Genomic DNA, 15,362 nt, shown 5'->3' with positions numbered 1-15,362 from the left:
GCCCCGTGTGTCTCTCTCCCTCCAGCCCAGCCTCCGCTCATGCCTCGTGTGTCTCTCTCCCTCCCGCCCACCCCCCGCTCTTGCCCCGTGTGTCTCTAGCCCTCTAACCCACCCCCCGCTCTTGCCCCGTGTGTGTCTCGAACCTCCCCCCCACCCCCGCTCATGCCCCGTGTGTGTCTCTAGCCCTCCCGGCCACCCCCTGCTCATGCCCCGTGTGTGTCTCTAGCCCTCCCGGCCACCCCCTGCTCATGCCACGTGGGTGTCTCTAGCCCTCCCGGCCACCCCCCGCTCATGCCACGTGTGTCTCTCTCCCTCCCGGAAACCCCCCGCTCATGCCACGTGTGTCTCTCTCCCTCCCGCCCACCCCCGCTCATGCCTCGTGTGTCTCTCGCCCTCCCGCCCACCCCCCGCTCATGCCCGTGTGTCTCTCTCCCTCCCCCCCACCCCCCGCTCATGCCCCGTGTCTCTCTCTCCCTCCCCCCGACCCCCTGCTCATGCCCCCTGTGTCTCTCCCCTCCTCCCCACCCCCCGCTCATGCCCCGTGTGTCTCTCCCCTCCCCTCCACCCCCCGCTCATGTCCCGTGTGTCTCTATCCCTCCCACCCACTCCCCGCTCATGCCCCGTGTGCCTCTATCCCTTCCACCCACCCCCGCTCATGCCCCGTGTGTCTCTATCCCTCCCACCCACCCCCTGCTCATGCCCCGTGTGTCTCTCCCCTCCCCTCCACCCCCCGCTCATGTCCCGTGTGTCTCTATCCCTCCCACCCACCCCCGCTCATGCCCCCTGTGTCTCTATCCCTCCCACCCACCCCCCGCTCATGCCCCGTGTGTCTCTATCCCTCCCACCCCCCTCGCTCATGCCCCGTGTGTCTACCCCCTCCCGCCCATCCCCGCTCATGTCCCGTGTGTCTATCCCCTCCCGCCCACCCCCCGCTCATGCCCCGTGTGTCTCTCCCCCTCCCCCCGTTCATGCCCCGTGTGTCTCTATCCCCTCCCGCTCATACCCCGTGTGTCTCTCTGCTGTTGCCCCCCACCCCCGCTCATGCCCCGTGTCTCCCTGCTGTTGCCCCCCACCGCCTGCTCATGCCCCGTGTCTGTCTCTCCCGTTACCCCCCACCCCCCTCTCATGCCCTGTGTCTCTCTCCTGTTACGCCCCACCCGCCTCTCATGCCCTGTGTCTCTCTCCTGTTGCCCCTCACCCCCCGATCATGCCCCGTGTGTCTCTCCCCCTCCCCCCGTTCATGCCCCGTGTGTCTCTATCCCCTCCCGCTCATGCCCCGTGTGTCTCTCTGCTGTTGCCCCCCACCTCCGCTCATGCCCCGTGTCTCCCTGCTGTTGCCCCCCACCGCCTGCTCATGCCCCGTGTCTGTCTCTCCTGTTACCCCCCACCCCCCTCTCATGCCCTGTGTCTCTCTCCTGTTACGCCCCACCCGCCTCTCATGCCCTGTGTCTCTCTCCTGTTGCCCCTCACCCCCCGATCATGCCCCGTGTCTCCCTGCTGTTTCCCCCCACCCCCCTCTCATGCCCCGTGGCTCTCTCCTGTTACCCCCACCCCCCCTCATGTCCCGTGTCTCTTTCCTGTTACCCCCCACCCCCCTCTCATGCCCTGTCTCTCCCTTCTGTTGCCCCCACCCCCCGGTCATGCCCCGTGTCTCTCTCCTGTTACCCCCACCCCCTCTCATGCCCCGTGTTACCCCCACCCCCCGCTCATGCCCCGTGTCTCCCTGCTGTTGCCCCACGCTCATGCCCCGTGTCTCTCTCATGTTACCCCCACCCACTGCTCATGCCCCGTGTCGCTCTTCTGTTACCCCCACCCCCCTCTCATGCCCCGTGTCTCTCTCCTGTTATCCCCACCCCCGGTCATGCCCTGTGTCTCCCTGGTGTTGCCCCCCACCCCCCGCTCATGTCCGTGTCTCTCTCCTGTTACCCTCCCACCCCCCTCTCATGCCCCGTGTCTCTCTCCTGTTGCCCCCCACCCCCCACTCATGCCCAGTGTCTCCCTGCTGTTGCCCCCCACCCCACGCTCATGCCCCGTGCGTCTCCTTGCTGTTGCCCCCCACCCCCTGCTCATGCCCTGCGTCTCTCTCTCCTGTTGCCCCCCAGCCCCCGCTCATGCCCCGTGTCTCCCTGCTGTTGCCCCCCACCCCACGCTCATGCGCCGTGTGTCTCCTTGCTGTTGCCCCCCACCCCCTGCTCATGCCCCGCGTCTCTCTCCTGTTACCCCCCCACCCCCCTCTCATGCCCCGTGTCTCTCTCCTCTTACCCCCACCCCCTCTCATGCTGTGTCTCTCTCCTGTTGCCCCCCAACCCCCGATCATGCCCCGTGTCTCCCTCTCCCTGCTGTTTCCCCCCACCCCCTGCTCATGCCCCGTGTCTCTCTCCTGTTACCCCCACCCCCCTCTCATGCCCCGTGTCTCTCTCCTGTTACCCCCACCCCCCTCTCATGCCATGTGTCTCCCTCGTGTTCCCCCCATCCCCCGCTCATGCCGCGTGTCTCCCTGCTCATGCCCCGTGTCTCCCTGCTGTTGCCCCCACCCCCCTCTCATGCCCCGTGTCTCACTCCTGTTGCCCCCACCCCACGCTCATGCCCCGTGTGTCTCCTTGCTGTTGCCCCCCCACCCCCTGCTCATGCCCCGCGTCTCTCTCTCCTGTTACCCCCCACCCCCCTCTCATGCCCCGTGTCTCTCCTGTTACCCCCCACCCCCTCTCATGCCGTGTCTCTCTCCTGTTGCCCCCCAACCCCCGATCATGCCCCGTGTCTCCCTCTCCCTGCTGTTTCCCACCCACCCCCCGCTCATGCCCCGTGTCTCTCTCCTGTTACCCCCACACCCCTCTCATGCCCCGTGTCTCTCTCCTGTTACCCCCCGCCCCCTTCTCATGCCCCGTGTCTCTCTCCTGTTACCCCCCTCCCCCCTCTCATGCCCCGTGTCTCCCTCGTGTTCCTCCCATCCCCCGCTCATGCCGCGTGTCTCCCTGCTGTTGCCCCCCACCCCCCGCTCATGCCCCGTGTCTCTCTCCTGTTCCCCCCACCCCCCGCTCATGCCCTGTTGTGTTCTCTTTATACACCCCGCCTTCCATTTCCATGGTGGCCATCTTGGTAAAAGATTGTCCTTCCTGCACCTGGACGCCCCAGGCGTCCCTGGTTTGGGAAGAAAAATCTTTTTTTTTTACCACCTGGGGTTCCCACTTTGAGGACCTAAGATGCTAGTGGTCTTCATCTATTGAAAAGGATGTTATGGTGACGTTGCACTAATAAAAACCTATGAAATTCAGTAAAAATAATTGTGTTACAGGGACGTTATGGTTAAGTTGCGCTACTAAAAACCTATGAAATTCAGTGAAAAAACTTTTGTGATGTCATCTTTGATGTCGTGGGTGTTAGTCTTAGCAGTGCACGGTGGTGGCGCGAGTTATGGTTGCTTAGCTTACCATAACTGGCGAATTTCAAGGGTTTTTCGGTTTTACTTGGAACCATAACGTCCCTTTAACAAAGTTTTTTCACTGAATTTCATAGTTTTTTAGTAGCGCAACTTACCATAACGTCCCTTTAACAAAGTTTTTTCACGGAATATATATATATATATATATATATATATATATATATATATAGAGAGAGAGAGAGATATATAGAGAGAGATATAGATAAGCTAGATGGTGCGATAACATGCAATACAATAATGCCAGCTATAATAAACAGTCACAAATTAATTCATAAAATCAAAACGAATACCAAAATAACCTTCATCATTACGGGAGAGAATGCTTGCAGCCTCTGCTAAAAAAATTTCATCTTCAATGATTAAACACCACATTGCTATAAAATAACATTTTGGCAATTCTCTGTTAGTTTTGTTCTAGGGAGCCAGGCTCAAAGGATATAGTGGGCTTCGGAGCATAACATATTTGGCGCAAAAGAGTTTCTACTAAATTCTACAGCTTCAGAAGTCAGCCGTATTCTGGCAGTTTTGAACAAAGGTCTTCAATAACAGAAGCTTAAATCACTTCGTTTTGGGCAGATAAACAAAAAGTGGGTAATGGATTCCATCACCAATCCACAGAGGAGGCAAATCCCTGTGCTCCATGATTTTCTAAAAAAATTAAAGCATGCCCAACCTAAATCTCATTTACAAAGATCTCTCAACATGGTGGGTAAATGTAATCCAGGTAATGTTCAAATCTGGGAGTTGATTTCCCATTCAGATAAGCTGAGCCAAGTTTACTTGTAGCTTGTCTCATCAATTCCTTACTCCTTAGCAATGCAGCAGATTCAAGTTTCGCTAATGCATTTTTTCAATCTTATCAAAGGATTCCCAAAGCTCAGCCACATTTAATTCAATTAATGTTTTCTCAACATGGGCGACCCACGGAATAGACTTCCCCCCAATACGGGCTCATAAGGTGCTTCAGTGCATGGCGGTACCTAAACAAACCCTCTGTCTGCCATAATCTAAGCCAGTAGTATACAGGTTTTAAGGCAAGTAGCTCATTGATCGGGCTTATATCCAATTAATCGAGCAGATGGGGCTCAATGGTAATAAAAAAACAGATAAAAAAATATATATATTTTAAATTTTTGAGTGTTTTTAAAAAGCCATACCCCCAAATTTCAGCACCAAAGTAGAGGCCGCGACGGCCTGCTACTACAAAATTCAATGGCAGGTGAAATTGCCCCACGACCATGTCCCCTGAAACAATTTTGTGGGCCCAGAAACTTTTCCAAGGTTAGTACAAGCTTTGTCTAGCTGCGAGATCCACCCACCATTTTCATGAAACCTGATGCCTAGATAATCAGATAATCATTAAAAAAAACGCTGCCTGCTCTAATTTTCATTTGTTAACAGGAATGTTTAATATACTAGGTTTGGCAAGAAGACCATCATCTTTGGTTTGTCAGTGTTTAACTGCAGCTCCAATTCCTCACATTTATTGAGGAATAATTTCAAATTTGCCTTCAGACCAGACAGGGAAGTAGATCTAATTACAGCATCATCTGCATAAAAATAATACTTGTTAGGGGTAGTGGCCCATTTTAAGGCAGTCTAAAGCACTCTGGGACAATACTTTCCTCAATATACAGGTTGAGTAGAAGGGCGAGGGGGGTGGACATATTGTCTGACCCTCGGTTCTAACTTCAAATGGGCCTGATAACTCCCCTGCCAATACAAAGCACACAGTTGCCCTATTCTCGGAGTACAGGAGTTGAATTGCAAACAGTTTAGGCGGACTCCCTTTTTCTTCATGATTTGCCAGATGATATCCCTTGAAACACTATTGAATGCAGTCCGTAAATCCACAAATACTGCATAGAGCTTCATCTTTAACAATGCTGTATATTTCTGAATTAAAAAATACAAGCAGAGGCTTTGGTCGAATGTGCTCTTGTTTTCGAAAGCCTGCCTGAAGATCACCGATAATTTCATTTTCATCCGCACAAGCCAAATGAGCCAGAACAGCTTTTGCAAACATTTTGCTTGCACTATCTAGGAGGGAGATCGGTAATTAGCGGGGTAAGTCCCTCCACCCTTTTTTATAAATGGGGACAATAGCATCTCGCCAAAAGGGGGGCACGTTGCCCTTTCCAAAATAGCATTAACAATTCTGCAAAGTACTGGGCTCGAGATCCTTTTTTCATCTTTATATATGCCACTAGGAATTCTATCCATTCCTAAGGCTTTACAGTTCTTTTGGCTAGCAGTTGACCATGATGCCTCTTCCACATTAAATAATAGAGTCTCCCTCCTATAATCAGGTTTTAAAGGTAAGGCCAATGTCCCAGTACACCAGACATAATCCACATAATTGTTTTTAATGCTTTTACTATGCTTCTCCCTTAATGCAAGAATGGAACTTCAGATTGCCATCAAACTTATCACCTACTCTCAGTTTGCAGTAGGAAACAGTCACTATTTTCACTTGCCCGCAAAAGGGCCTCCCATCTATGTGAGGCAAACACTTTTTTTTTCTTGCCAACAGGATCTTTTAATCAAATCTGCCGGATTTGAGATTTAGCCACTATCACAGATACATTCAAGCACTCAATATCTTGCATTTTGCAACTTTGCAGACTCCGTCATACCATTTAGATTTAACAGTAGCATGCTTTTTAACTGCTGATGGAGAATGAGTTACAAAGGGAAACAAATGCTCAATCATTCTGTTAAATCCAGCATATGATTTAATGTTCTGGACATTATCCGCACAGATAATTTTAAGATTATCCAAGATTGCTTTGTATACATTTTACTTCAGGTCCTGTTCGATAACCCTGTCCCACCGTACAGACTTGCGCGAGTGACCTACTAAGGTAATACTGTCAACCCCATTTGTAGCCAATATTGGGGGGGAACCATAATCTTATTGATAGAAACAACAGCACACAGAGGATTATGATCACTTTCATCTCTTTTAAGGATCATAAATATATTGACTATATGCCAGTCCTGTGCTGTGATCATTATGTAGTCGATTATACTAGTGCCAGTATGCCCCTTGAATTTTGATTCTGCTGGTTGATCACCAGACAAACGATCATTACAGGCCCTCATTTCTAAACTACGAAATATGCCTGCTGTTTCAATGGCATACTGGTTAGCCCTCTTTGGACGCACTGCTTTCAGGGTGGGAATGTCCCACGGAAAGTCTTGGGCTTCCCAAAAGCACCTCCAGTTCCCTTATGGGCTCAGGTTGCAAATTCAGGTCCCCAGCCATTATTGCACAAGGCTTCAGACAGTTAAATCCATGCCACAGATTGATCATGTATTTGATCTTTTCCACTACCACTAAACCTCCAACCCCAAGTGGCCTATTATAGAAGTTAAATATCAGGCTACAGTTCTCGTTCCCCATACGGATGCAAAGATATTGTATATAGTCTATGCCCGTCAGAATGTTAGTAATTTCCCAATTTAATCTAGATTACAATAATATGAGTAGTCCACCCGTTGACCAGCCCTTAGGGCCCTTTATCACTGGGATCTGAAAAACTTGATATCCCTTGAAAGCCATTGGTTCCAGAAGCCAGGTTTCCTGCAGGAGGATCACTTGGAATCCACTTATAAGGTTACACCAGCAGGGGTCCTCAAGATTTTTAGCAAGTCCATCAATGTTCCATGAAAGAACATGGCAGTCGGTATCCAAGAGTTGAGTAATAGGTTACTTAAGCAGTCAATCCAAGGCAAAATACAAGGATTTTCATCTCTTTAACACCTCACTCATATTTTTTATTTATTATCTAATACACATACAGCCATGAGGCTTTGCATATAAAACATTTCAAAACACATTTATACAATACGTAAAAACATTACCAATGACACAAGATTAAAACTAGTATGTAGTAGCCTAAAACAATAAAACCATGGATTTATAATAACTCAAATATCTCAACACACTTCCTATAACATTTCACCATAAAATATATCAAATTACAGTCATTTCCTTCCATAACAATTTGCCACAACATCGACACATCAGTACAGTCTATTTGATTCTTATTGGATTTCCAAAATCTGGGTCAAATTAAATTCAAACTCTCACATTTAGTCAAGATATGCTCAAGTGATTCAATTTCATATTCACCACATAAGCAACAGTACGATTTTGCGCATGAAAAACCTCTTTCAGTGCCCCCAATTTCAAGCACTACGCAGTGATTAAATTTAAGTAATAGGTACCGTTTTATAAATCCGCTCTCCAGAAAAGCTTTGATGTATTTATGATTGCTACTGCAGAGACGTCTATAATTGATAAACAGTCCACTATTGCTCTTAGTAGATAATTGAACCATCTGATTTTCATGACTAAAGTTGAGTATTTTTTGCTTGAGTCAGTGTTTAATCCGGTTGACATTAGTTGATGCTATGGGTAGGTCACAGCCACTATTCCATAGATTGAACAAGGTTAATACTTTTCCTAGGGTTCCAATCTTCTTTCTCAAGGCACAAAAATGCTTTAACATAATCAACAACATAATCGACCATTGTTGTGTCGTTACTTAAGGCTACTAAATTCACAGAACACATGAACATTCTAGATGTAAAAATTGATGCAATTAAAATCAAATTAAATTCCAAGTAAATATATTCTACAGATAAGGATTGGGGCATACAAACTAATTTACGCAACATTCTTGCTTCAAATCTGACAAGGCCTTGTATGAATGCATGACCACAGATCTCAATGCCAAAAGTAAGCACAGGTACAATTTTCATAGAATATATCAACATTGTCTTTGCAGAGTATCCACCAATCCTCCCAATGAAGGAGCTTATGGCACCTACCAATTTTAAACATCTATTTTTTGTTTCTTCCCAATGAAGTTTCCAAATGAGTGTGTCATCTACAGATAACCCAATGTATTTATAAGATTTGACACACTCACATTTTGTTCCATCAAGAAACCATCAGGGTTTTTTTCACCTTTAGTTTCTGTTTGCCAGCACACACCATTACCTTGCTTTTCTCAATATTTACATGTAGGACATTTTTTTTTTTTACACAAAGACTGCAAGTCCATTGATCAAGGATTAAAGTCCCTTAGGCGTATAATCTAGCAGCAGCAGGTCGTCTGAATAGGCTAGCCAACTAAGACGGTGAGAACCAACTTTAACTTAACATATATCACAGTTATTAAAGGACAGTTGTAGGTCAGCCAAACATACATTAAACAAAGTGGCGGCAACGATGCAGCCCTGCTTTACTCCTCTACTTGTAGGACTGGAGGTAGACAGATGACCTTCACCATTTAAGCGCACCTTAACACTAGTATCGGTATGGAGCAGCATGATCATCCTGAGCAGCCCCATTGGGATGTTCCACGCCACAAGCTTCCACCATAGGTTATTGAGTAAAACAGTATCAAAAGCAGCACTAAAATCTATGTAGGCACTGTAAACTACGAATTGCCTATGTATCCATGCATATTCCACAGAGGAGATCAGCATAAGAATGTTATGATTTGTTGATGATTTAGCTCTAAAACCAGTTTGATACATAACATTTGTATTTATCCATAGATTTAGTTCAACAAGAAGGACCTGTGCAAAGATTTTTGCTGGGATATCCAGCATTGCAAGCATGCAGTAATTCCTTGGAGCATTTTACTCGCCTTTCTTGTACATAAGTACAATTTGCTCTCGGGCCACGTAATGGGGAGTATTCCAGACCTTCCAATATCAGCAAAGACCAAATGTAAGGCCCTAGCCCACATGGCAGTGGATATTTTCATAAACCCATTACTTATACAGTCAGGGCCTGATGCTCAAGTTCTCTTTAGCTTCTCAATCATTAGTGTAATGTCAGAAATAGTAGCTTTGCAAGTCCATGTTATGTCTGGTGAATGCACTACATCTTCTCCTTCATCACAAAACCCCAGAGTTGCATTTATGTGCAAAACTCACTTCTCTTCTGGAACACAATTTATTTGGAGGTCACTCTTAGATACAGCCTTTATTTGCCTCCATATTGCTGTTGTGTTATTAGTTGTTGCCAAATAAGCGCTACGTAGCCATCGTTCATTTTCACATCTGGCTTTATGGTCTTAAAGCCAATATCGATATTTAATTTTGGGATCTTTCATTCTTATAATGATTTGAAACGGGAGATACCAATACTGCAATGTCTGCTCGTAATTATTTTTTTTTTTTGCAGCATTAAACTTTAGGTCATAGATATTGCGCTTATGAGATGTTTTACTTATGCGCTCATACGGAGTTTTAGAAGCCCTTTTACTACCAATCAAATTATGTGTCAAGCTAATCATGGATGGGAAAGCTTCACTCATGACACTACAAGGTGGCAGATCACTCAAGAATTGTTCAGTAAAGACTGGTTGGAGTTGATCAAAGATTACATTTGCCCATGGCTAGATTTTGGGGATGCCATTGAATACGATTCCCTCCACTGTTCACAAATATATTACCGTTCATATAAGACCATTCAGTTACACTTGTACTCTCAGAATTTAATAAAACACATAAGGATAAGTGGTCACTTTCCTCTCGTGAAGATATTGCCATATCTTTCACTAATGTAAGACCAGTTCCATTCACAAAGACATTATCGAGAGTTGACGCACTCTTTCCACTCACCCGAGTGAAAGCCCTCTTTTCGTTTCCAGGGCAGAACCCATTAAGGGAGCAAAATCCATATTCATTCAAGACAGATGTCCATGGACTGTACTTTCTATGGGGACCGCCCTGACAAATTGGGGTAGAGCTAAGTGTCACTTGGAGGTCACTGTCATGTAATATTATCTCAGCATTAAAGTCCCCCATGATCCAGATTGGGAACTTATGCTTATACAGTGCTAAAACGTGTTTTACTGCTACAATGTTGCTTTCAGTAGCTGTACCATTGTGAGGATCATATACATTAATGATAAAGATGGCTAAAACAAGCCTAACCATTTTAGCAGCCAAAACCATAGAGGACCGACCGGGTATTTCAATCAAGAGCCAAGGTTGTCTGACCGATGTCAATAGTCCACCCTTTGGACATCCAATTCGGGCTTTAGTGGCTACTTTTTGAGATGTCTCACGACCATCTAGTACATTGTCAATAAGCCAGGTTTCCTGTAGGGCTATAACAGAGAATATATCCATTACAGACCACAAGCAATCATCACCAAACAAATATGAAAATCCTCGGGTGTTCCATGAACATGACAAATCAATGTCATTGACCCAACACTGAGAAGTGAGATTTAAAAGCTGAAGGCAACCATTATCAATAGCCTGCATCCTTAGTTATATCACCTGAAATGTTTAGGGGCACCCAGCCCTCCTATTGTATCACTATCAGAAAAGTGGCTGTATCGCTGCTTCTTGTTATTCATTTCTACTTAAGACGTACTAGTACCGAAGGCTGAGATTGCTCTCTGAGCAGTTTTCCCTGTCAAGAGTTTCTGCATCATATGACCCATCAGTACCGTGGTTACTAATTTCATTTACATTGGCTGCTTTACTCGGTCTTCATTTTTCATAGGTAATATTCACTATGGTACACATATAACCAAGGCGGTATATTTCTGTGTCATATTTCAGAATGTAATTAAGGGTTGCATCTGAGTTAAACCATATGTTTTAGATACTCATAAGGACATGGTCTATCTGATCAACGATTTTAATATGGTCAGTGCGTATTACTCTTAAGGCAGCAACTGAGTGAAAGATGCTTAGGACAGCAGCCCTGTTTAATGAGGGAGAGTGTCCTCTGATGATATTGGTTTTATTTGTAGGGCCTTCACAGTTTACCCCAGCCTAGTAGAGGGGCCACCCTTTGGAAAGGCTGAACATGAGGGAGTTCAAAGATTAGTACATTTTATTTGGCCAAGATGGTCAGTTGATACATTGGAATGTGTCATTGGAACAGTAGTCGTTTTTTGGGCCTGTTCTGAACCTACACCAGAGGATGTCTCTGTGCCAAAAGTCACACCTACAGACAATTGGGGCACAGGGGGTGCTATTGACATTTCAGGCCCACCTCAAACCTCTAGATCATATAGTTGCTGTGTTTGGCCCTTGGGCTTTATCTTAGCACTGCTACCATAAGACACTAGCGGTCGGATGGTATTTACTGGAACATGTGCCACATCTATACTACATGCATTTGTGTGTGTTTTGGCACGTTTTGCATACATAATGGGAAACCACTTTGCTTTTCCTTCCATTATTGCCACCTTTCATATGTGCTGGTGCTTTTGATGCATTGATGTTTTAATACCCGAATCAACAACTGTTAAAACCCTGGTCTCGTAGTGTTTTTCTATTCCGATTAATGCTTTTATGCAAAAGGACAGATTGAAAATCTCATTCGAAATCATGCTGGTGGTGCTGCTCTCAGCTAAGCCTGACTTTGTCAGACCATCATTTGTTGAGGGTACTCCTTTTTTTACCCATGTCACCCATATCTCTTGTGCTTCCATTTAGAGAAGAACAAGACGCATAGCATAGTTATTTGGTTTATCATCAATCTTACCATGGGTTATACTCTTGTCAAAGCAGGTATGTGGATCAATGGACAATAAACAGGGAGTTGAGGAAATATCGCCTATATATGCCAAGTAATCCACCTCTACCATTTCAGCAGGCAGGTTGATATTTACGCTCAATTGATTAGATTAGTTGCTTTGTGAATCATGACTTTTTACACTTATCCATCGTCTAATAACATTTACCTCCACCCACAGAGTTTATCACAGAGGCATCTGCAGAACCATCAATAATTATATCAGAGCAGATCTATCTTGTGTGACCCACAATTTTTAGCAGATTTTCTCTTTGCTCACATGCTGCCTCAAATAGTGCCAATCTAGAGTCAGATGTTAGTTCTATCGGATCTGCATAAGGCAGGTCTTCTAGTTCAGCTTGAACAGCCCTATCGGTTGTGACAATCACATCACTTATACGTTCTTCCCCCAGACATCCCAACGACCGATTCAATGCTGTGACAATCTCCTGTACAGCTTTTTCTTCATCTATTTGACTTAAACACACTTGTTTGGGGGGAAATGTTGTTCATTGTGGCTCTAGTAATGACTTTGGGTGTACATTAGGCGGCAATGCTGCACACGTTTTTGCACCTCCTTACTACCCAATGCGGCTACCGATGTTGTTAGTTTACATACTTCATCAGTGCTGAGCCTGTCCACAAGTAACTCTTCATCTGCCCATAACATATTTAAACCCAAACCTATGGGTTTACAGCAAACACAACGCCGTAACAGATAATGAAACGTCACCTGGTACAGTGAACGTGGATAGACTATTATTATTATTATTATTATTTATTTAATGTGATACAGTCTATTTAATAAACTTTACACATGTTAATAAGTAAACATCATATATAAAAATTAAACTTCCACAAACAGAATAATAACAATATAGCAAAAATACAACACTGTAATAATAATAACCTATTTACACATATAAATCAATCTCAAAGCTCAAAGCTCCGGTAACAAAAAAGTGCAAAAAAGAGAAGACCAAAAGGCCAGGTCAAAGATAGCTAAAAATTACGGATACTGGTTTTAGATCTGAATATTCAATAATTCTTCTACCTTGATCCAGATATTGAAGAGAGCTATCATTTCTCGCATGCTCTCAGAGTCTTGCCTCCTACTGTTGAAATCCTATAAGGCAGTCTACTCAATACAATCACACGATCACACAGACGTACCGGAACTATAAGTTTAAACTTTTCTGCACTTTTCAACAATTTTTATTATCGTACAGCAGGTCTTTCCATGTATACAGTAATACTCTTTGTGCGAAGGCAAGAATTAATTACCCCGAGCAGACACCAAGCCATGCGGCAAGAAGAGGAACAAAGGAGAAATTTCACACTTCACAATATTTAAATAGGGATCGTTTCCTTGACACTGGTGCCGAGCTGGGCAGGGCGGTCCACTACCAACTGCTAACTGCACTTCTACGCACTTCACGAACGCGCACAAGGGTTTTGTCAGCTTGATTAAATCGATATTTATTTCAAATTTAGAATCAATTTAAAATTGTTTACTCCACGTATATGGAAATTACACCATAATGGGTTTTGGTCAATAACAAAATGGTTAATGTCTTGAATTTTGTACAATGTTTTAGAGCAGTCCATGTGTATTCTATATATGAGCGATAGTTGTATGTTTTATTGTCTTTTAGTGAATATTGTATGTCAAAAATGAAATTTGGACACACTATAGCAGTATATTTTTACATCCAAGGGGTAAGTGAAATAAGGACTACACATTTTTGGGATTATTTTTCTAATATTTACATACGATTGTCATTCATAATAAAATGTGAATGAACATCAATTTTACTATATCCGCAGATTTTATACACAGTTACAGAGTCTCAACTTGAAATGACTGCAGATTTATCCCATGTGACAAAACCCTAGTCAACAAGTCAACATAACAGAAGGGGAATACTAATTGTTGCCAGGGGGATAGCCACAGGAAACAGTAGCTTTAAAAAAAAGTACATATTTTAAAAATAGTTCAGTTTAGCAACATGTAGCTTTGCAACACACCTGAGCCACTTTGTCAGAGAAAATTGTAACTGGAGACCACAGGAATTATGTTCTAGGTAGATGGAGCATGTAAAGATGAACAAAATGGGTTCCTGGTAGAGGTTCATACCTGAAATATAATAACGGAAGAGGGTCCTAGAGGAAATGGGCAATTTACATGCAATATGCAAATATATATTAGGTTAGTGATATTTGACTCTTGGCGAGTAGACGTGCATGATAGAACTGAGGTGGCAAGTGACTTTCTTTTAGGCTGGCTAGTAGCTTTCAACTTGAATTTTGTCTCCCTGAATATATTTTATAGATGTATAATCTGGTTATAAATATACCTTTCATGCACTCATCATTACAATTATACTTAACGAATGACGCAACAAACAAAAAGAAAAAAATCCTTTTAATTAGTAAAATAATACCTTTCATACATTATTCACTTAAAGATGTACAAATAATCATCGGAGTTCCCTTTCAGGCAATTAATACATACTAAAAGGTGCACCCCTTCAGTTACAACTGCAGCTTTCTCAATCCCACGTGTATCCAGCCTACACTTATTAAAGAAGTTTTAGTCCAACCTTTCCCAAAGATCACCCTCATTTTTTTTATTTTTATTTGCGCGTTGGTTACTTCTTGGTGCTATTTAATGATATCCTACCCATAACTCTACACAGAAGGTACATTTACATTGTGGAATTAAAGCTACATAGGAAGGAAACATTTTCATACGCATGATGACCGTGTTAAATCAATATGGGAACTGGTCGTGAACTATGCTGTTGTCCAACGTCACTTTTTATTCCTATAGGCAATGCGACGATTACAACAGAGACAGTCTCCTTACCTTTCACTGTGCAGGTGATTACGAGAAAGCACAGCCCAAATAGCCCGGAAACTGGCCACGGATGCATGGTGCTTCTGGAGTTAATGTGAGAGCAAAAGAGGTTGCAGTCTGTGGCAAGGTAGAGGAGAAAGAGACCGAAACCGTTGTGCGAGAGGGTAGAGATTAAACCTCACGGTGCCAGCAATGCCCACTGGCCCTCCCCTTTGCCACAAACTCACACAGATAAAGAAATCAATGTCAGCAGTGCCCTGTGTCCTGTGCATGGTAAACACAGTAGCAGCGTTCACATAAAAGCTTCAGGAAAGGGGGCTGGGAAATGTTGCAACGGCTTTCCATTAAACAGGGAATCGTGTAACTTTTTCGTAACTACTCCACAATCTGCTGCCAATAAATCTACTTGGAAGGTTTGTTTACATTGTCGAATTGAACCGAAAAGTATCAGGAAGGAATAATTTACTTCCATCTTCAACACACCCCTCCCACCCTCT

General features: G+C 44.4%; 1 protein-coding gene across 2 annotated transcripts in view; it reads right to left on the bottom strand.

Moving 5' to 3' along the window:
• The window catches only part of LOC138472520 (microsomal triglyceride transfer protein large subunit-like), a 1,457,683-nt gene extending 1,442,539 nt beyond the window's left edge, over window positions 1-15,144 (bottom strand). Inside the window, exon 1 of one of the 2 annotated variants that reach the window (XM_069610748.1) lies at window positions 14,875-15,144. In XM_069610748.1, the coding sequence (XP_069466849.1) occupies window positions 14,875-14,941 (67 nt within the window). In that variant the 5' untranslated portion in view covers window positions 14,942-15,144. The remainder of the gene's footprint in view (window positions 1-14,874) is intronic. The other variant, XM_069610747.1, reaches the window with a different exon arrangement.
• Window positions 15,145-15,362: the final 218 nt, after the last annotated feature.

The sequence above is a fragment of the Ambystoma mexicanum genome, chromosome 8 (genome assembly GCF_040938575.1).
Source record: "Ambystoma mexicanum isolate Mex_15411 chromosome 8, UKY_AmexF1_1, whole genome shotgun sequence".
Lineage (NCBI taxonomy): Eukaryota > Metazoa > Chordata > Amphibia > Caudata > Ambystomatidae > Ambystoma > Ambystoma mexicanum.
Note: the sequence above shows the minus strand (reverse complement) of the source record. Positions and strands in the feature narration are given on the sequence as shown.